The sequence below is a fragment of the Oryx dammah genome, unplaced genomic scaffold (assembly GCF_014754425.2).
Source record: "Oryx dammah isolate SB20612 unplaced genomic scaffold, SCBI_Odam_1.1 HiC_scaffold_13, whole genome shotgun sequence".
NCBI classification, from domain to species: Eukaryota; Metazoa; Chordata; class Mammalia; order Artiodactyla; family Bovidae; genus Oryx; species Oryx dammah.
In genome coordinates this window covers 11,090,557-11,111,980 of record NW_024070197.1, presented here as the reverse complement: position 1 = coordinate 11,111,980, position 21,424 = coordinate 11,090,557, and the positions used below count along the sequence as shown (strand labels likewise).

The 21,424-nt window shown below is 53.6% G+C and overlaps 1 protein-coding gene and 1 non-coding gene across 2 annotated transcripts in view; one reads left to right on the top strand and one right to left on the bottom strand.

Moving 5' to 3' along the window:
* The window catches only part of DHX34 (DExH-box helicase 34), a 28,334-nt gene extending 10,641 nt beyond the window's left edge, over positions 1 to 17,693 (top strand). The window contains 12 exon segments of the mRNA XM_040252436.1: positions 575 to 792; positions 4,396 to 4,570; positions 5,883 to 6,076; positions 6,737 to 6,838; positions 9,261 to 9,503; positions 9,696 to 9,869; positions 10,209 to 10,326; positions 12,460 to 12,566; positions 13,524 to 13,811; positions 14,863 to 15,039; positions 15,250 to 15,388; positions 16,012 to 17,693. Coding sequence (XP_040108370.1) covers positions 575 to 792; positions 4,396 to 4,570; positions 5,883 to 6,076; positions 6,737 to 6,838; positions 9,261 to 9,503; positions 9,696 to 9,869; positions 10,209 to 10,326; positions 12,460 to 12,566; positions 13,524 to 13,811; positions 14,863 to 15,039; positions 15,250 to 15,388; positions 16,012 to 16,145 — 2,069 coding nt within the window. The 3' untranslated portion in view covers positions 16,146 to 17,693.
* Positions 8,987 to 9,058, bottom strand: TRNAE-UUC. Its single transcript has one exon. It is a non-coding gene; the product is annotated as a tRNA-Glu (tRNA).
* Positions 17,694 to 21,424: the final 3,731 nt, after the last annotated feature.

Here is a 21,424-nt window from a genome sequence, read left to right as displayed (position 1 = left end):
AAAGCGTGGTCTTGAGCTGATGAAATCTGGTGTTCTGTTCAGCCCGTGAATGAAGGGACTTTGTTTTGCTCACAGCTGTGTCGCTAGTTCACGGTACAGCGCCTGGCACCTGTGCGTGTGCGCTTAGTCGCTCAATCGTGTCCGACCCTTTGCAACCCCAAGGACTGTAGCCCGCCAGGCTTCTCTGTCTGTGGGGATTCTCCAGGCAAGAATATTGGAGTGGGTTGCCATGCCCTCCTCCAGGGGATCTTCCTAGCCCAGGTCTCCTGCATTGCAGGTGGATTCTTTACTATCTGAGCCATCGGGGAAGCCTGGCACCTAGTAGGTGTTAATAAACTTTGTTGGATGACTGAATCTCTGAATAAAGAAGGGCTTGAAGAAGTACATGAAAAGATGCAAGAATGAAGAAACTGAAGAAAACATTAACAGGATGGTAGAGTGGGGCCCAAACTAAGCTCTGGGATAGTGTTACTGGAACAGTCGTAAATGAGGTGGAGGGCCAGGCACGTGGAGGGCCCACATGGGTCCTGCACACACCTTCCCTTCCCTTCCTGCTCCCCTGCTGCCCGCCCAGGGAAGGTGAAGGAGATGAGCTACGACCCACAGGCCAAACTGCAGCGGCTGCAGGAGTTCTGGATCAGTCAGGCCAGTGCTGAGCAGCGTAAGGGCCGGGCAGGCCGCACGGGCCCCGGCGTCTGCTTCCGCCTCTATGCTGAATCGGACTATGATGCCTTCGCCCCCTACCCTGTCCCGGAGATTCGGAGGGTCGCCTTGGACGCATTGGTGCTTCAGGTAAGGCAGGGGCAGAGAGGAGACTGAATCCTGAGTGCTGGTGCCGGAGAGGAATGCAGGAGATATTTAGACAGGGTTTCAGGGTCAGGAAGAGGAGGGTGGGCCAGGCCACAGAGGAGAACTCATTCCTTCCAAATGTCAGATCCCACATTGGGGTGGGAACTGTTCCCCCGAGTCCACAGGGTCATGGGAAGAAACTGGTGACTCAAGCAGAATGTTTTCAGCTGAAACAGAAAACCCATCCGGAAGTGGCTTTCTATTTTTTTTAGGAAGTGGCTTTTTAAACGGGGGTTTCTCAATATGCTTTATGTCATGGCTTGTATCTCAGTACTTAGTTTTGCTTAGATTAGGCTGCTGTGATGAACAGACCCACTTACATAACAGCCAACACAGCGGAATGCTAGTCCTTGGATTGGTAGGTCGTTCCCTTTATTCAGGTGGTGTTTAGGCACTAAGTCATGTCGGACTCTTTTGCTGCCCTGTGGACTGTAGCCCGCCCGGCCCCTCTGTCCGTGGGATTCTTGAGGCAAGAATACTGGAGAGGCTTCCCATTTCCTTCTCCAGGGGATCTTCCCAACCCAGGGATTGAACCCGCGTCTTCTACATTGGCAGGTGGTGCTTTACAGCTGAGCCGCTGGGGAAACCCTTATTCAGAAACCCAGGTCTTTTCCCGCTCGTGGCGCCATCATCTCCTCAGGGCCTTCATCATTTGTGTCAGCCTGTGAGGGGGACAGAGCGTGGGACTTGGGTTTGGGTGGGGGTGGGTGGGTCCACAAGTGATGTGCCTCCCTTCCACTCATCCCGGTGAGAGCTCACAGCCATGTCTTGCTGCAGGGGAGGCTGGGAAGTGTAGTCCTGTGCTCAGGAAGAAGCAGAGGACAGTGGGCGGCACATGCCATGGGCTCACACGTGCCCAGGCCGGGGAGTGACTTGAACCAGACCCCTTCCTAAGGGTGGTGCACACCGATAGTCTGTATTTGTTTGATTTCCTTTGGAAAAAGTGCCAGTTCTGACCCACTTCTTGGAGTTCCTGACTCATATAACCTGCTGTTTGAAAAATATTGGCTTGAACAAAATTTCACATAATGAGAAGCCTTGAGATAAGGAGGTTACAGCCTTGGTTGTTTAAATAGATTGATGATGTCATACAGGACCAGTTTTTTTTTTTTAATTTATGTATTTATTCATAATTTTTATTTTGGGGCTGTGCCTCATGGCATGTGGAATCTTAGCTCCCCGACCAGGGAGTGGACTTGTACCCCTTGCAGTGGAGGTTTCCGTGGTGGCTCAGCTGGTAAAGAACCCACTTGCAATGGAGGAGACCCTGGTTCTATTCCTGTGCCAGGAAGATCCCCTGGAGAAGGGATACTCATTCCAGTATTTTTGGGCTTCCCTGGTGGTTGAGACAGTAAAGAATCCACCTGCAATGTGGGACACCTGAGTTTGATCCCTGGGTTGGGAAGATCCCCTGGAGGAGGGCATGGCAACCCACTCCAGTATTCTTGCCTGGAGAATCCCCACGGACAGAGGAGCCTGGCGGGCTGCAGTCCATGGGTTCACAGAAAGTCGGACACGGCTGAGCGACCAAGCACAGCACAGCCCCTGCAGTGGAAGCTCAGAGTCTTAACCACTGAACCGCCAGGGTTTTTTCTAGCTTTCCAACCTCAGCTTAGCAGCAGCTCTCCTAATAACAGTGATGATGATGATGATGATAGAAAATAATTTTACCTAGTATTTCTCACGTGCTGGGCTCTGTTCTAAGTTACATATATAACTGTTTTGATCCTCACACAACCTCTGCAGTAAGTGAGCTTCTTCCAATTTGTGGATGAGAAAAAAGATGCACAGAGAGGTAAAATACCTGGATCCATGTGGCATGCTGGCCAGGGGCAGAGCCTGGACTCATCCGAGGCTCTCAGGCTCCAGAGCCTGCCTCGTGCATGCCCCTTCACTTCGGTAGCCACAGGCAGCACCTCCTCCTCCTTTACCTGTTTGGCAGCAGAAGCAATGAACTGCCCTTCTTTGTGGGTCTCATTTTTTTAAAGTAATTTTATTTTTAGTTTTGGCTGCGCTGGGTCTTTGTTGCGGCATGGGCTTTTCTCTCGTTGTGGCGCTGGGGCTTCTTGCAGTGGCTTCTCTTGTTGCAGAGCAAGGGCTGCAGGGCTCTTGGCGTCAGTAGCTGTGGCTGCCCGGCTCTAGAGCTCAGGCTCAGTCATCGTGGCTTAGTTGCTCTGGGACAGGTGGGATCTTCCCGGACCAGGGATCGAGCCAGTGTCTCCTGCATTAGCAGGCAAGTTCTTTACCTCTGAGCCACCAGGGAGGCCCCTGTGGGTCTTGTCTTTTTAAGGCCATGGGAACTTTTCCAGACGCCCTGGCTGGTCTCCCATCCTGCCTTGCTGGTGGAACTGGGTCACGTGTCCACTCTGTGACCTGTAGTTGACCTGCAATTGTCCAGGAGGAAGGGAGGGCATTGCCTGACTGGATCAGAGCAATGATTCGTAGTCCCAGTTACATGTTGGAATCACTGGAATGCCTAAAAAGTCAAAATCATCCGTGCTTTATCCTCCCACCCAGAACTCCTAATTTGAAGGTCGTTTAACAAGTGTTAGTGGTCTGCCAGACAGCACCAGGGCTTGGTAACCAGGGAGGATGGTGGGATGGCTTGAGGGCTGGATGGCCTAGAACTTCTGGTGGCCTCCAGATCAGGGCCAGGGGAGAAGTCACTTCACCCAGAGACTTTGGCTGAGCCCCTGGCTCTCTGAGCTTTGTCCTTGCTCAGAGTCATGTGAGCCGCCACGCCAGCCTTACCTTCATCCCCTCTCCAGAGGGGTCCTGTTTCCCCTGAGCCATGCCGGGTCTGCTGATGGGTACACACTTCACCTCTTCCTCCCCACGAGTCCTTCTGTGCCACTGAACTACTCTGGATGCTCTTGTTGAAAGCAGAAGAAACCCGACTCAAGCTGTCGTGTTCAGAAAAGGGGATTTTATGGATTTGTGAGTCCATGTTGGGGGAGGTCGGGCTTAGGAAAACTAAAGGATTTCTCTGTCTGCTGTGGATTGGCTGATATCCAGGTAGTGGGAAAAATAACCTTACCTGCTCTAGGCTTCCACCCTGGCCCTTCAGAACCAGAGTGGGTGCAGGAGCTCCTCTCTATCAGCTCCAGGTTGCAAAGTCCCGGGGAAGGATTCTGATTGGCCTAGCTCAGGTCACATGCTCATCCCTTTGTCAGTTGCTGTGACCAGGGGCTGAGAAACCTCAAATGGTCCAGCTTAGATTGTGTGCTTGCCCTGTGGCCAGGATCTGGGAGAAGAGCTGCTTGGTGGACAGACAGATAATGGCCCGCCTTGTCCACTTCTGTACAGTGAGCCTTGGCATTGGATGTATTTTAAAAATTTATTTATTTGTTTTTAATTGGAGGATAATTGCTTCAAAATATTGTGTTGGTTTCTGCCATATGCCAACATGAATCAGCCATAGGTATACGCATGTTCCCTCCCTCTGAGCATTTGAAAGTGTCACAGGTTTGTGATCCCTGAGTCCCCCAGTGTTCCCCAGTGGCTCCTGTGTTGCCCATTCCTGAGGGGGTGTGACTGTCATTCCAGATGAAGAGCATGAGTGTGGGGGACCCCCGAACCTTCCCGTTCATCGAGCCCCCACCACCAACCAGCTTGGAGACGGCCATCCTCTACCTCCGGGACCAGGGGGCGCTAGACAGCTCAGAGGCCCTCACCCCCATCGGGTCCCTGCTGGCACAGCTGCCAGTGGACGTCGTGATTGGTAAGGACCACCGCCCCCCGGGGGTGATCACTGAGGGTCCTGAAAATGGGTGTGGGACGACGCTCACTCTCTGAGTGACCTGGAGGCAGGGGGTCCTGTCTGTGGGCCCCATCCATTTATTCACAAGTCCTCTGTGCCACACTCAGTTCTAGCGCCAGGGTTACAGCAGTAAACAAAGCAGATACTTCTTTCCTGTGCCCAGCCCAGCCCCAGCGTCACCCTGGTACCCGCTTTCCTGTGGTTATAAGGATGTCAAAACTGCCAGCCTGTTCCTCTTACTCATCCCTGAGTCATCCCAGCCCCTCCCAAGGAGCTTGCTAACCGAGGCATATTCATCTTCATCTTGCCCAATTTTCCTGACTCAGGACATTGTGTACCAACCAATTAACTATCCACGGCCCAGAGAATAGTCCCAGCTGAGCTTTGCCACCTGGGGCATCATTTCCCAAGTGTGGTGCTCAAGGGAGCTTGCTGCCCTTGTCAGCGTTAAAGTCCCCATCCTTGTGACACTCTAGGCCAGCAGTATGGGCGTCAGGCTGGGTACCGCCCACCCCGAGGGCCACCCACAGCCATGGAAGTAGTTATTTCTGTTAGTGTTAGAAGAGGACAGGGCTAGTGTGAGAGTCGGATCCGAGAGGAAAGAGAATGTTCTGTGAGCCTTTGCTGTATGCCAGTGTGGAAGACTCCGTGGTCCTTATTTCATCTTCATCTGGTGAGGGTAGGCCCTCCAGGCGTCCCTGTTGTACAGATGAGGAAAACAAGGCTCAGAGAAAGCACATCACTAGCTTGCCAGGGAGGCACGCCCCAGCCAGGCTGGCACCGTCGGTCCCCGGGGCCCTGTGGGAAGGGAGGCACAGATGATGCGACGCTGGGCCCAGGTGGCTCATCACCGGTCTTCCTCCTTGCTAGGAAGCTCCCAGTGCTTCACAGGTGAAACAGTTCATGCTCACAGCATGTTAGCCCGTTTCACAGATAGAGAAACAGAGGCACCGAGAGGTGGAAGGACCTGCCCGAGGTGACAGAGCTAAGCTGGACAGCCTTGTTTTTCTGCCCATCTTTATCTTACGAGGCTAGCTGTGTAACAGGAACTTTTTGGAAAAGTGGGCAGGGGAACAGTGAGGATGAGTCAGGTCACTGACATCTGGGCAGGTGGAAACAGTCTTTCATCACACTCGGAGCTGATTCTGGGCGTGATTCTGTCCCCCTGGCTCCCGAGGCCCTCTGGGGGTGAGGTGGAAGGTGGGTCAGGGGTCCCCGAGGAGTGGGGAATGCCGTCGGGCGCCCAGGAGGCTCAGCACTGGTCCACTCCCAGGAAAGATGCTGATCCTGGGCTCCATGTTTCACCTGGCTGAGCCTGTGCTCACCATCGCTGCCGCCCTCAGCGTCCAGACGCCCTTCACCCGCAGCGCCCAGAGCAACCCCGATTGTGCGGCGGCGCGGCGGCCCCTGGAGAGTGACCAGGGTGACCCCTTCACACTCTTCAACGTCTTCAACACCTGGGTGCAGGTGAGCTTGGCAGCACCCTTCCTCCGCCCCAGCCTCCTGGCTGTCATTCTCACAGAGTCAGGACTTTGTGCCCCACCTCCACCCCAGGGAGGACCCCTGAGGCCCCTGCAGACCGGGCTTGTCTGAGGAGAACCCCAAATCCACTTTTCATGGGACGAGCACGTGCTGAGGGGAGCCTGGAGTCTCTAAGCACTGACTAAAGCCAGTGCTGTCTGGCTTTTCAGATGCCTCAGGGGGTATCTGTGTGTTGAACACATGTTCCCTGACGAGGCCTAGTCCTGTCCTGAGCTGTGCTAGGGACCCGGTGGTGACTAAACTTACCTGGCCCTGCCCTCTTGCAACTCCCAGTCCAGCACAGACAGGCAGACTGTCCCTGGACAGTGACCACACAGAATGGGCTGCAGTGGGGTAGTCCAGGGGACTCAGAGAGCCCCAGAGAGCTGTCTGACCCTGTGTAGTCTGGGAGGACTTCCTGTAGGAGGAGGCATTGGGGCTGAGACCTGGAAGAAGGAGGGCAGGTGTCGCTGAGGGAGGGCTCCCACCAGCCTCACATCTTCCCAGCGGCTGGTGTTGCGGCTCATCTGGGTGGTGGGTCAGCACCCGCACCCCTTTCCTCAGCTGGTCAGGCCCTGACCTCCTGGGGTCTGGACCTCCACTCAGGTGAAATCTGAACGGGGCAGAAACTCACGCAAGTGGTGCCGCCACCGGGGCATCGAAGAGCACCGGCTGTACGAGATGGCCAACCTGCGGCGCCAGTTCAAGGTGAGGCCTGGGAGGAAGGGTGGGGGCAGGCCCCCCTGCGGAAGGCAGCCAGGAGCAAACTTGGGGCATGGGTGTGGGTGGAGGTAGAGGGAGAGTATTCGTGAACACCCTCCACAGCGTGGCATCTCTTCTACTCTGACAGCATCGTCAGAGCCCCTCCCCACACCCACCTCCCCCACCATCACATGGCTAGGTGCGGGGTGGGGTCAGGGCAAAGGGGTGGAAGTCCAGGAGGGCTTCCTGGAGGGGTGGACAAGGTCTGCTGTCACGAGTCACATCCTCGCGAAGAGCCTCGTTCTCAAGCTGGGGTGCTGAGGTGGCTGCGCAGGCCGTGTACTGGGAGGTGTGGAGCACGGGCTCTAGGGCGGGTGGGCTTCTGGGTGGGTGGGCTTCCGTAGTGGTGGTTGGAGGCACCATCAGGAGCGGGACACCTCAGCACTGAGTCTGAGCTCTGCCACTTGCTAGCAGTTCAACCTCGGGCAAGTTCCTGGGCCTCTCAGGGCCTCAGCTTCTCCCTCAGAAAATGGGGAAGCAAAAAATAGCCCTGCCTCCAGCATTCCCGTGAGGACTAAATGAGTTATACATTGCAGTTTTTTAAATATCTACTTTATTCATTTATTTGGGCTAGGTCTTCACTGCTGAGTGCAGGCTTTCTCTAGTTGCTGCGAGTGGGGCTACTCTTTGGTTGGGGTGCTCAGGCCTCTCACTGCCGTGGCTTCACTTGTTGTGGAGCACAGGCTCTAGGGCGGGTGGGCCTCAGGAGTTGTGGTTCTGGACCTAGTTACTCTGCAGCATGTAGGATCTTCCCAGACCAGGGAGCGAACTGATGTCCCTTGCATCGCATGGGGGATTTGTAACCACTGGACCACCAGGGAAGCCCTGCAATTTTTATTGTTATTATTAAGATGTGGTTCTGCAGATGGTTTGTGTCCTTAATATTCCACAGGCATCTTTCCCTTCGAGCACAAAAAAGCTCTGGTGCTGGGGAATTCTAGCCCCCTGTTGTGTGGCATGCCACAGAATGAAAATAAAACAGCCTCTGAGGTAGCCATTCCCCTTGGCTACAGACCTCAGAGTGTGCAGTTACCACCAAGGCCTCCCATGCGTTAATGGGTCCCCACGTTCAGACATCCCCGTTGTGCTTGACATCATCTCTCAACGTCTCTGACTTTCTAGAGAGTGGTGGTTCAGCCTTCGTTGGGCCCAGATGCTGAGAAACAGAAGGAAAGAGGGGGTGCTTTTCCTTCTCTCACTCTCTGTGTCCCATCAGATATCCTGCCTCTTCTCACTGGTTGGGGCTCAGTGAGAAACAGGGTCAATCCAGTAGGGTCCCTGGGACGCTCTTTCTGGAGGCGTGGGCACGAGGTCTCTCAGGGGCATTGGAATCACGGGGAGGGTCCATGATACTAGATTCCACACCCCACTGCCCACCCCCCGCCCCGGAGATTCTGATTCAGCCGTTCTGGGTGGGGCGCAGGTCTTGGCGTTTCTTTTTTAGGTAATTTTATTTATTTATTTATTTGTGACTGCACAGGGTCTTCGCTGCTGCGTGGGCTTTGCTCTAGTTGGAGCGAGCGGGGGCTGCTCTCGAGTTGCAGCGTGCAGACTTCTCATTGCAGTGGCTTCTCTTGCTGCAGAGCACGGGCTCTAGGGTGTGTGGGCTCAGTAACTGTGGCTCTCGGCCTCTAGAGCACAGGCTCAGCAGTTGTGGTGCAGAGGCTTAGTTGCTCCGAGGCATCTGGGACCTTCCCGGGCCAGGGATCGAGCCTGAGTCTCCTGCGTTGGCAGGCGGGTTCTTTACCACTGAGCCACCAGGGAAGCCCCGGTATTTGTGACACCTTTCCAGATGATCCCAGATGCTGCTGCTGCGACTGGCCAAGGCACCACACTTCAAGAAGCATTTTAGTGCAGGAGCCTCGTGGGGCTGGTGCAGGCCTGGAGGGGCGGGTGGGTGTGTCACCAGGGCCCAGGGACAGCTGGGTGGAGAGGGCGTGTGACCTGAGCCCCCAGAGAGGACCCTGAATGGTGATGATCGCCCAGCCTCCTCCCTCCTGTCCCCCGGCCTGGGTGTTCGTTGGCCAGCTATGGAGACAGTTCTCTTTTCTAGAACAGTCACGTGCCCAGCCCCATGTAAAGAGTTGTCTTTAGTTCCCTGACCAGGGATTGAACTTGGACCCTGGCAGTGAAAGTGCCAAGTCCTAACCACTGGACCACCAGGGAATTCCCAGAGAGTGGTTCTCATATAGCCCCTTTCAGCCCCAGCTGGGAGTTCCCAGGAGGGTCCCCGTTTGTCATTTGAGCACAAGGGTGGCTCTAAGGATGAGGTCACGTGCCAGCCAGCTGCAGGCCCTCAACTGGAAAGTGCGTCTGGGCCCAGAGTGCACCTGACCATGTCCCTCACTCGGGCTCCATCCTCCTCCAGGAGCTGTTGGAGGACCACGGGCTGCTGGCCGGGGCCCGGGCCCCGCAGCCGGGGGACAGCTATAGTCGGCTGCAACAGCGGCGGGAGCGCCAGGCGCTCTACCAGCTGAAGCGCCGGCACGAGGAGGGCGCGGGGCGCAAGCGCAAAGTGCTGCGAGTCCAGGACAACCAGGACGGCTGGTCCAGTGACGAGGACCGGGATGACTCAGCCTCCCAGGGGGCTGGCGACAGTGTGGACATCCAGGTAGGGCGCCATGGGGTGGCCTGGGGGCTGGGGGTGGGGATGGCGTTTATCAGAGCGGGTACTCCTCATCTTAGGAGGTAGGTTTCCGTGGACAGGTGTCTACTGGACCTCTGGGATTCCCAGACTCCAGTAGCAACCCCTTGGGCGGTGGGGAGGGCCTCAGAAACCCACCTTCCCCTGTGTTCCCCCCAGGATGTGAACTTTAAGCTCCGGCACAATCTGGAGCAGCTGCAGGCGGCCGCCAGCTCGGCCCAGGCCCTGACTCGGGACCAGATGGCCCTGCTCAAGCTGGTGCTCGGCCGGGGCCTCTACCCACAGCTCGCTGTCCCCGACCCGTTCAACAGCGGCCGCAAGGACTCAGACCAGGTGTGTCTCCTTCCCATGTATGTCTTATCATCTGTCATCCCTTCCCAGCGCCTGCTCTGTGCTGGGGTTACAGCAGTGACCGAGGCAGCCCTGGCCCTGTCCTTGTGGGGTGCAGTCTAATGATGGGGGCAGGGGAGAGACTTGTGCCCAGACAGTGACCCAGCGTGGAATGGGGACCCAGAGGCTGAGGGATCAGGGGGACCTGATCAGCATGGGAGGGAATCAGGGAGGGCTTCCTGGAGGAGGGAGTTTTGAGTTGAGATGAGGAGGAGGGAACCTGGCAGCGGGAAGAGCAGGTCTGAGCCTCTGTCCCCTGGCATCCGCCTTCCACTCCTCCAGATCTTCCACACCCAGACCAAGCAGGGCGTCGTGCTGCACCCCACCTGCGTCTTCGCCAACAGCCCCGAGGTGCTGCACACACAGGAGCAAGCGGCCAGGGGCAGCAATGGGAGCCGAGGTACCGGGAGCCTCGGCGGGGGTGGGGAAAGCCTTCTGCTGGGGGTGTGAGGGGGCACAGTGATCTTGGGGTGCTGCTTGCCGTCGGGGGTTACCCCCTCACACCTCCCACACTCCGCCTTCCCTGGGGCTGCTGACCTGGCACTTGTAGGTCCCTGGAGCCACACCTGGCTGGGTGCCCTTGGGGGGTTCACCCCTCTCTCTGCCGAGCCTCACCCTCCCCATGCGGTGCTGCCTGCCCGGAGCCCGTCCCAAGGCCTGAGGTTTATGCCATTAGAGCAGCGCCTGAGGAGAGGGGTCAAGGGAGCTCCGTGAACCTCAGGGCTTGGTCCTTCTCAGGGCGGGTGGTCCCCCAGCCCGTGTTCAGGCAGTTGCGTTCTGACTGCCTTCTAGTGGGATCCAGGCCAAGAGGTGGCCTCTGCTGAGGCTGCACTCAGGCCAGGCTGGTCTGCAGGGGGCGCCCTTGCCCAGGTGCTGGCCCTGCGGTCGGGTGGGGGCTTCACGCCTTTGGCGTTGTGTGCTTTGTCTGAGCACTGAAACACGACTCATCCTTCTCTTATTTGTAAAGAGAGTAACACACTACGTTAAAATGGCAAATACTAACCCCACAAGATAAAGTTTATGATTTTAAACACCAAAGATAGAATTTGAAATTTTCTCGTTCATCTTTTTCTTTGTAAAAAAATTTATTTATTCTTTATGAAGGAGAATTGCTTTACAGTATCGTGTTAGTTTCTGCCATACATCAACACGACATTTTTTTTTTTTAATGTTTCTTTATTTGTTTGACTGCACTGGGTCTTAGTTGAGGCATTCGAACTCTTAGTTGGACCGTGTGGGATCCATTTCCCTGACCAGGGATTGAACCCGGGCCCCCTGCATTGGGAGCTCAGACTTTTAGCCACTGGACCACCAGGGAAGTCCCTCTAATCTTTAAGTTGTGTAAATTCCTAGTCAATTTATCCTCTTCCTATTACAGTAAGTCCCCTGCATAGGAACAAATTCCGTTCCAAGAACATGTTCATAAGTCCTATTTGTTTATAGGTCTTAACACAGCTAGGACCCATCTAACAGTCAGTTATGTAGTACTATAATAGGTTTATAATATGTTCACAGCTTTGAAAGTGCAGCCTGGAGGTTTGTACGTAGGGGGCTTACTGTACATTGTTTTTCTCCTTTTTAAAAACTGGTTTTATTTGCTTATTTTATTTTGGCTGTGCTGGGTCTTTGTTGCTGCACGGGCTTTTCTCTAGTGGTGCGCAGGCTTCTCGTTGCGGCTCCCAGCCTCCAGAGCACAGGCTCAGTAGTTGAGGTGCGTGGGCTTAGCAGCTCTGCGGATATGTGGGGTCTTAGTGGATCAGAGATCAAACCCATGTCTCCTGCCTTGGCAGGTGGATTGTTTACCCCTGAGCCACCAGAAAATCCCGTTTTTCTCCTTTTTGAAACATTTGGAAAGTTCCGGGCATCTCTTAAGTAGAGAGACTGTGATGAACCCTCTGTGACCATACCCAGCTGCAGCTGTCAGCATTTTCCATCCTTGTTTATTCTGTCCCCTTGATTTTTTCCCCCTGTCTTTGCTGGAGCATGTTAAAGCAGGTCCCAGACATCTTACCAGTTATTAATAATAATAAAAATCCTATTCATAGACTGTTATTTTGTATCACCACAGTGCTGTCATCCATCAGCCCCAACAAAATTAGCAACAATTCTTAATATCACTGAATAGCCGAAATCACATTCAGCTTGGCAGAGTGTTTAAGAACATGCCACAGACATTTTATCCTTATGCATGTTCTTTATGTGGGTGTTTGAACGGGGCTTCCCTGGTGGCTCAGACGGTAAAGAATCTGCCTGCAGTGCAGGAGACCTGGGTTTGATCCCTGGGTGGGGAAGATCCCCTGGAGAAGGGCATGGCTACCCACTCCAGTATTCTTGCCTGGGAAATCCCATAGACAGAGGAGCCTGGCGGGCTACAGTCCATGGGGTCTCAAAGAGTCATATAACTCTAGTGACTAACACTTCACTTCACTTGAATACTGGGGGCGGGACAGACAGCCCCTGGGGGGAATGACGGGTGTGTGTTGGGGGTGGGGGCGGGGGAGAGGATGCTGAGCTGTCCCCTTGACCCTCTCAGACGACAGGGACAAGATGAGCAGCAAGCACCAGCTTGTCACCTTCGTCTCCCTCCTGGAGACCAACAAACCGTACCTGGTGAACTGTGTCCGCGTTCCCGCTCTACAGGTGGGTCCCGCCCCAGCCTCCCTGCCTCCCTCCCAACGCCGGCTGCTGGCTGCCTTGGCTGTGTTCCTCGGGGCAGGGGCCCCCGGGGGCAGAAGGGGGGTGGTGCCTGGAGGAGCGTCTTCTCCCAGGCTGGCTGCTGTCTCCTCCTCCTGGTATCCATTCATTACTGGCCGAGCGCCTGCCCGGTGCCAGCGCTTGGGGAAGACACACGAGCCAGGACCCAGTCCCTGCCCCCCCCCCCCCGAAGCTCACATCTAGCCGGGGAGGGTGGGCCGGAGCAGTAGACACGGTGCAGCTCTGACTGAAGGAGCAGAGAGCGGAAAGGACGGGGCAAAGGGGCTGGGGGACACGGTGCAGCTCTGACTCACAGAGCAGGGAGCAGAAAGGACGGGGCAAAGGGGCTGGGGGACACGGTGCAGTTCTGACTCACAGAGCAGGGAGCGGAAAGGACCGGGCAAAGGGACTAGGGTGGGGAGGGGAGGGGAGAGGCCCTAGTATGGAATGAGGCCATCTGGGTGGGCCTCACTGAGAAGGTGCAGTCAGCAAAGGCCTGGAGGTGGGAGGGCTGTAGGGATCTCTGGGGGAAGAGCCACCTGGGCAGAGGGAAGAGCAAGTGCAAAGGCCTTGGGGCACCACGTGCAGGGTATGAACAGGGAACAGCTGGAGCAGAGTCAGGGTGGGGGAGAGTGGCTGAGGTGAGGTCAGGGAGGCAGGTGAGACCAGATCTCCCTCCTCCCCACCACCAGAGGGTTCTGAGCAGAGCTGGATCAGGGACTGACACGGGGTAGAGTCCGCAAGCCCAGTGAGGAGGCGACTGCAATCACAGGACAGGAGCGGATGGTGACGGGGACCGAGGATGGGGCTGGGTGAATGGGGGGCGGGCAGGAGCCCAGTCAGGCGGGTGCTGCTCTAAGATGCCTATCCACTGCTTCCTGTCTGCTGCCCCCTCTCTTCCAGTCCCTCTTGCTGTTCAGCCGGTCCCTGGACACCAATGGTGACTGCTCCCGCCTGGTGGCCGATGGCTGGCTGGAGCTCCAGCTTGCAGACACTGAGAGTGCTGTCTGGCTCCTGGCAGCTTCCCTGAGGCTCCGGGCCCATTGGGAAAGCGCCCTGGACCGGCAGCTGGCCCACCAGGCCCGGCGGCGGCTGGAGGACGAAGGGGAGGAGGAAGAGGAGGAAGCCCCTGTCAACCACAAGGAGGTGGCGGCCCTGAGCAGGGAGTTGCTGCAGTTCACGGCATCCAAGGTACCTGCCTCCTGGGCACCTGTGCCCTTGGCTGGAGGGGCTGTCAGCCACAGGGATGAAGGCTCCGGAGGGTACTGGCTTCCAGCTCATCAAGATGCCCACATTTGGGGGTTTTCAAACCAGAGAGGTTGATGACAGGCTCAAGGTCACACAGCTGGTAAGGGTGAACCCAAGATTTACTCCAGGAGCCACTGCCTTAACCCCTGCAGCCCTCATTCAACAGATGTATATTAATACCTGCTGCGTCTGGGGTGCTGCTGCTGCTGCTAAGTCACTTCAGTTGTGTCCGACTCTGTGTGACCCCAGACGGAAGCCCACCAGGCTCCTCTGTCCCTGGGATTCTCCAGGCAAGAACACTGGAGTGGGTTGCCATTTCCTTCTCCAATGCATGAAAGTGGAAAGTGAAAGTGAAGTCGCTCAGTCATGTCTGACTCTTCATGACCCCATGGACTGCAGCCTAGCAGGCTCCTCCGTCCATGGGATTTCCCAGGCAAGAGTACTGGAGTGGGCTGCCATTGCTTTCTCTGCATCTGGGGTACAGGTTACCCCTTAGTAGCAGTTAAGGGCGTGTGAGATATGAGAGAGAAGCTGTGAGGTGCACGGAAGACAGATGGGAAGAACTGAACAGAGCGTGCTTGAAACCGAACCCCCACTTCTTTATGTGGTACGCGGGTTGAGAATTGCTTCTGATTCTACTACATGTGGATGCGGTGGGACCCAGAGGACTGGAGAAGGGGGAATGGGCTGACATGCCAGAGAAGGGGCAAGGTGGCCACACTTGAGGGTCAGACTTGAGGTCTGAATGTGTTCCCACAAGGGATGAGAAGGGAAGGGGCCTGGGGAGAAGCGGGTAAGGGAGCGTTCTAGACAAGCCTTTGGTCGTGAGTATCTGAAACCAGGCTGTGAGTGGCTTAAGCAATTGGCCCCCTTAACTGAAAAGTCCAGGGGTGGACTTCAGGCACAGCTGGATCCCGGTCCTCCCATTATGTCTGCCTATCTCCTGTCTGCTGATAGAGTCTGTCTGCTCTATCTCCTGTCTCTCTTTGCTCAGGTTTCCTACAGCCTCCGGCGGCTCACAGGGCTGGAAGCCCAGAACCTCTATGTGGGACCCCAGACCATCACGGCTGCCCCCAGTCTCCCTGGCCTCTTTGGCAACTCTACCCTGTCCCCCCACCCCACCAAAGGGGGCTATGCAGTCACTGACTTCCTTACCTACAACTGTCTCACGGTGAGCACGGACGAGCACCTTGGCCCCTCATCCTCCTGCCCGAGAGTGGGATTTTAGAGATTCCCCCCAGCACCCCCAAACACATTCCAGCTTAGTCCAAGAATACAGTTTTAGAAAGGGCCTGCAGCCCCAAGGGCTTCTGGGAAGGTCCCCGGCTGGCGGTGGGGAGCGGGGCAGGGAGCCAAGCCCTGACACAGCCTGCTGTCCCAGAGCGACGCGGACCTGTACAGCGACTGTCTCCGCACTTTCTGGACCTGCCCGCACTGCGGCCTGCACATGCCCCTGACGCCCCTGGAGCGCATCGCCCATGAGAACACCTGCCCTGAGGCCCCGCAGGACGGCCCCCCAGGTGAGGCTGGGGCGGGGCCCAGACGCCTGTGTCCGCCCCGCTGTCCGTCCAGCCTGGGGTTCTTTCCGTGCATCTGGGGGTTCATGCCACACTCCGGGGATCCACGACCTCAACCCTCTGCCTGGCTGGTGCCACGATGGGCTTTGTCCCTGAGACCCAGAGCCCGGGACACGGGGGCCCTGGAGCCACCTCATTCCCGCGCCTCTGTCTCTGTCTGGAATCTGCTGCCGCCTCTCTGATCCGCCTCTGCTTTTCTGACTCTCTTTTTCTCTGTTGTCTGCCAGCCGTCTCTGCCGCAGCCACACCCATCCTGTTGTCACCCGGAGGACACAGCAGTGGGCAGACCTAGGCAGAGTCTGCTGTGTGGTCCCACCCCAGGGCTCTCTCTGCCTCTTTCAGTGTCTGTGTCTCCACTTGTGTTTTTCTCTGTCTCTCTCACCCCGTGGGGACACAGAGTAAAGACTTGCCTCTGTGTGTGTGTATTAATCAAGGAAGGCTTCCTGGAGGAGGCAGAGCTGGAGTTCCCCAGAGGCCAGGAGAGAGCCTGAGCCACAGAGGTATTTGGGTGGGGGTGAGAGCACGCGGTGGAGCACCCCCCTCAACCCCCTTTTCCTCTCCCCTAGGGGCTGAGGAAGCTGCCCCCGAGCCCCCCCAGAAAGCATCTGCCCTGCTGAAGCCCTACCGCTGCGAGGCCTGCCAGAAGGACTTTCTGTTCACGCCCACGGAAATCCTGCGGCACCGGAGGCAGCACGTGTGAACCCAGCCCATCCCGGACCAGGGCCAAGGCCAGACTGCCGCCCTCGCTCCAAGCCTAGGCTCGGAACTGTGGTCTGGGCCCAGCCCTGAGGTGGAGGGAGCATAAATACGTGAATAAACTCTCACAGATGGACTCAGGTCTGTAAGCCTGCCCATCCATAAAGTGCGCTTCCCAGGTGGCGCGGTGGTAAAGAACCCGCCTGCCAATGCAAGAGACGCAGGAGAGGCGGGTTGGATCCCTGGGTCGGGAAGATCCCCTGGAGAAGGAAATGGCAACCCACTCCAGTATATTTGCTGGAGAATCCCCATGGACAGAGGAGGCTGGCAGGCTGTGGTCCGTGGGGTTGCATAGACGTGACTGAGCACGTGTGTACACACATCCAGAAATCACAGCCGTCTCTGCTGGTCCTCCCCGTGGCCTGACTCTTATCCCTCCTGTTGCAGCGGCCACCTGATGTGTCCTGGGGTGTTGAGGCTGAGCGGGGACCTCAGACTCCAGGTCCAGGGTCTGATCGCCCCTGGCAACTGCTCTCTCTGAGTCTGTCTCACGGTCTCTGCTTTCCCTCAAACTCAGAGACCCCGGCCTGGCCCATTCATGTGTGCGGCTTTGGGAGCTGGGTGGGGTGGGGTCAGTGCTCTGCGGGCCCACGGGCTGCCTGGTCACGGGGGCCATTCTGCTGTGCTGTCCGTGGGCAGGTCTCAGCCGTCCCCTCGGGACTCCCCAGCCACATCTCCCCGACGGACATGAAAGGAGAGGGAATGCTGTAGACAACGGTGGAAGTAAATTCTGCAACTCAAGTTTGAAATCTGGGCGAGGCAGGATGGATGTGGTCAAGACAGAGACCGTCGTGGGGCAGAGGGAAGAACAAGAGACCCAGCAAGAAGGAAACAGAGACAGAAACTACCTGAGCCCAAGAAGAAATAGATAAACGGCACAGTGCTGTGTATCTGTTGGGCTGGCAAAGAAATTCATTTGGGTTTTTCATAGCAGCCTATGGAAAAACTCGAATGAACTTTTTGGCCAACTTAATACTAAGGCAACTTAATTCGTAGTTAGAGACGCAGAGGACAGGCTTGGATGGGTTCACTGTTGACCTCCAGCAGACAGGGACTGAAGGCATGACACTCAACAGCGGCCAGTTCACAGTGTGGAAGAGGATGCCTCTGGGCCAGCACTGCCCTGATGCCAGAACCAGACCCAGAACCCCTTCCTTGAGGTTAGAATTCACAGTCAGCCACAGATAAAGAACAGTAGTACATCGTGGCCAGGTGGCATTTACTCTAGTGAAACAAAGTCGATTCAACATTTGAAAGTCAATTAATGTGATTTACCCTATTAAAAACAGAAAAGGCATTTGACAGATTTCAATACCTTGTGGCCTTAGATAAAGCCCCTTAACTTCTCTGCTCCGGCATTTTTTTTCTCTGACGAATGCAGCTAAACTATTTTTCTCAGATGGTTCATTTTGATACAGAAGTCCTGGACTTAAGTTTAATAATTAAATAAATATAAAAAATAAAATTAATAAACAATTAGAATCATTAATAATCTATAAAAATAAAAGTGCAAGTAATAAAATGGTAATTGAACTAAACCAAATTAGAAAAGTGCCCTACCAAAGATACTAAGAAAAATAACAAAAAATGCAAAGGCAAGAGTAGACTTGGAGAAAATATATATATGACAAATATGTCATATAATTAACTGTACATATTACATAAATATAGAAACTATGTTATACAAACAATAAGATTTGAATTTGCTTTATAAGGGGCAAATACTGAATATAAACCCCAAACATAGAAAAACATGGTTAATAAGCCCATGAAAAAATACTTGCCATCATTAGCTGTCAGGGAAATGCTATTAAAACTGCAATAAATATCACAATAATGCTCATTAAAATGGCTAACATAAAAAACCCAATGCTAAGTCAGGATGTGGCACGAGCAGAGTTCCCATACGTTGCTGGTGGGAGCGTTAATGGGTAAAATGACTGGGGAAAAAATTCAAGAATCTCCTAAAATTGAGCCCGGGCGCGTCCTCTATGACCCAGCAGTTCCACTTGTAAATGCACACTCCACAGAAACACACAAGTGTGTTGTGTGTTGGCAATAGCATGATCTGTAACCAGAACCCCGCCGCATGCCTATCGACAAAAGAATAGTTAAGTAAATCGTGATCAATTCTTAGAACAGAAGGGCCTAAACCACAGCTCCATGCAACCTAATGGGGGTCGGGGCAGCACCAACCAGGTTGCTGGAAGGGGCGCTCACGGTTTGTTTCTTGGTCTGGATGCTGGTGGCGCAGGTAGGTTTCATTTTCTGGGAAAATTCACCAAGCCAAAGATGCATGCACTTTTCTGCATATCATGCTTCAAGAGCAAATTCTTAAAGGTTGGTGAATGAATGCCTATCAACTTTGCATTTTGAAAGATCCCGCTACACTGAAGTGGTACAAATTCCCCTCGAAGACGAAAGCACCCATTTCCCCAAGAGCCTCGCCAGCACTTAATCCGGGTCAGTCTGGGCTACCTGTCAGAACAGACATGTTTCCCTGGGGAACTAATGGATAGTGAGAGCTTCTGGAACTGTTAAGGAAGGCAATAGAATTCACCGTTGAGGAGCTGGGACCCAATTCTGATAGATGCTCTTCCGGCCATCTCTGGGCATTTAGAGTTTCCTCCCTTCTTTCACATATTTTAAAATCTTGTAAAATTTATTTTATCTTAATTTTTGGTTGAACTGGGTCTTCCTTGCTGTGCGCAGTCTCTCTAGTAGGAGCGGGGGCTACCCATCATTGCAGTGAGCCTGCTTCTCATTGCCATGGCTTCTCTTATTGCAGAGAACGGACTCTAGAGCTCAGGCTCAGTAGTTGTGACCCACAGGTTTAGTTTCTCCATGGCATGTGGAATCTTCCCAAACCAGGGATCAACACACGTCTCCTGCATTGGCAGGCAGATTCTTACCCACTGTGCCACCAGGGAAATCCCTATTTCTCTAGTTTCAATATCTTGAGTTGGGAAGTCATTTTCAGGGGCCATAACAGAAAAGGGATAGAGACAATAAAAGAAATGTTTTGAGGGGGTAAAGTCATCATAAACAAAGCCAAAAGACAAGCAGCAGACTGGGAGAGGTGTTTGTAACATCTATGATGAAGCTTAAGGTCTAGAATATATAAAGAGCTGCTACAAACCAATAAGAAAATGACAAAGAGCCTAGGAAGGACAGAGTCAAAAGATTTGAGTCCACACAGAAGAGGAAATAGAAATAGCCCAGAACAGTGTACAAAGATGCTAAGATTCACTTACAATTAGGGGAAATAAGAATGATTAATTCAGTACAGCCTGTTCGGAAGGACATTTGAAAGAATCTATCAAATGACCTGTAAAAATGCCCCTTCCCTTGGACTAGTGATTCCACCTCCAGGAAGTTATCCTATAGATACACATATGTCTGAAAATGACATATGGTCAAGGATATTCATGCCGGCTTTATTTGTAGGAGCAAAAGATGGGAAACAGTTTAAATGTCTCTCCATATGAAACTGCTTAAATATTAATAAAACCCACCCAATATAATGGACCACTATGCAGACATGCCAAACAAAAGCAGGCTTTGTACTGACACAAAAAAAATCTCCAAATTATACTAAGTGAAAGGGAGAAAGTTACAGAACCATGTGTCAGATGATCCCATTTTTTGAAAAATGGAAACATTTTGTGTGCTTGCTGTGTGCTTAGTCATGTCCAACTGTTTGTGACCCCATGGCCTGCCAGGCTCTGCTGTTCATGGGATTCTCCAAACAAGAATACTGGAGCAGGTTGCCATTTCTTCCTCCAGGGGATCGTCTCAACCCAGGCATCGAACCCACATTTATTTTGTCTCCTACACTGGTAGGCGGATTCTTTACCGCCCCCCCCAGCCACCCACCCGGGAAGCCCTTTGTTTGCATATGCTCAGGTAACTGAATAGCATTACACGCCAGCTGAAACAGATTCACACAAACTTAACTAATGGTCATCTCTGCAAAGGGGAGGGAGGGAGAGGAGGGGAGGGGAGGCAGGAAAGAGAGATTTTCTTTTTAAATGTATTGAGGTCCAATTTACATACAATAAAATGTCTGTGCATTTTGGCAAACACAGCTGTGTAACCACCATTCCAATCAAGACAGAACATTTTCAATACTCCAGAAAGTTCCATGGTTCCTGCCTCTTACGGTCAGTGTCTCCCGCCAGCCTCAGCCCCAGGCTGATCTTTTCTCTGTCACCATTTATTAGATTTCTCTTTTCTAGCTGCTGCTGCTGCTGCTGAGTCACTTCAGTCGTGTCCGACTCTGTGTGACCCCATAGATGGCAGCCCACCAGGCTCCCCGGTCCCTGGGATTCTCCAGGCAAGAACACTGGAGTGGGTTGCCATTTCCTTCTCCAATGCATGAAAGTGAAAAGTGAAAGGGAAGTCGCTCAGTCGTGTCCGACTCTTCGAGACCCCATGGACCGCAGCCTACCAGGCTCCTCTGTCCATGGGATTTTCCAGGCAAGAGTACTGGAGTGGGGTGCCATCGCCTTCTCCGTCTCTTTTCTAGAATTTCACATAAATGGAGTCATACAGCATGTCCTTTTTGTGGTATTCCATTGTCTGAATATGCCACAGCCTCTTCATTCTCTAAATGTTTGGGTTATTTCCAGTGAGGAGGTACTATTTATGAAATAAAGTTGCTATGAATGTTCATATGTAAGGTTTCACGTGGACCTGTTTTCATTTCTCTTGGGTAAACACTTAATGACCGGAATTGCTGCCTTAGGTAATTGCTGCACTTAAGGTGAGTGCATGTTTATGTTTAAAAGAAACTGCTAAACAGTTTTCAAAGTGGTTCATCCGTTTACCTTCCCTCTCACAGTACAAGTGTTCCAGTAGATCCACTTCGTGGGTTTTAATTTGCATTTCTCTGTTCCCTGACGACAAATGATGACGTGGGGCATCTTTTCATGTGCTTATTGGATGTTTGGATCATCTCTTTTGTGCAGCACCCGTTTATGTGTTAGATCTATTTTCTGTTGGGTTGTCTTTTTTTCCCCACTCGTTTGCAGAGGTTCTTTAGATAGTCTGGATACAAATACGTGTTGAATGTCTGTACTACTGATGTCTTTTTATTTGTGGTTTGCCTTTCTATTTTAACGATGTCTGTTGAAGAGCAGGAGTTATTAGTCTTAACATACTTCAGTTTGTCCAATCTTCCTGTACAGTTAGCGTTTCTTTGTCCTGTTAAAGATATCCCAT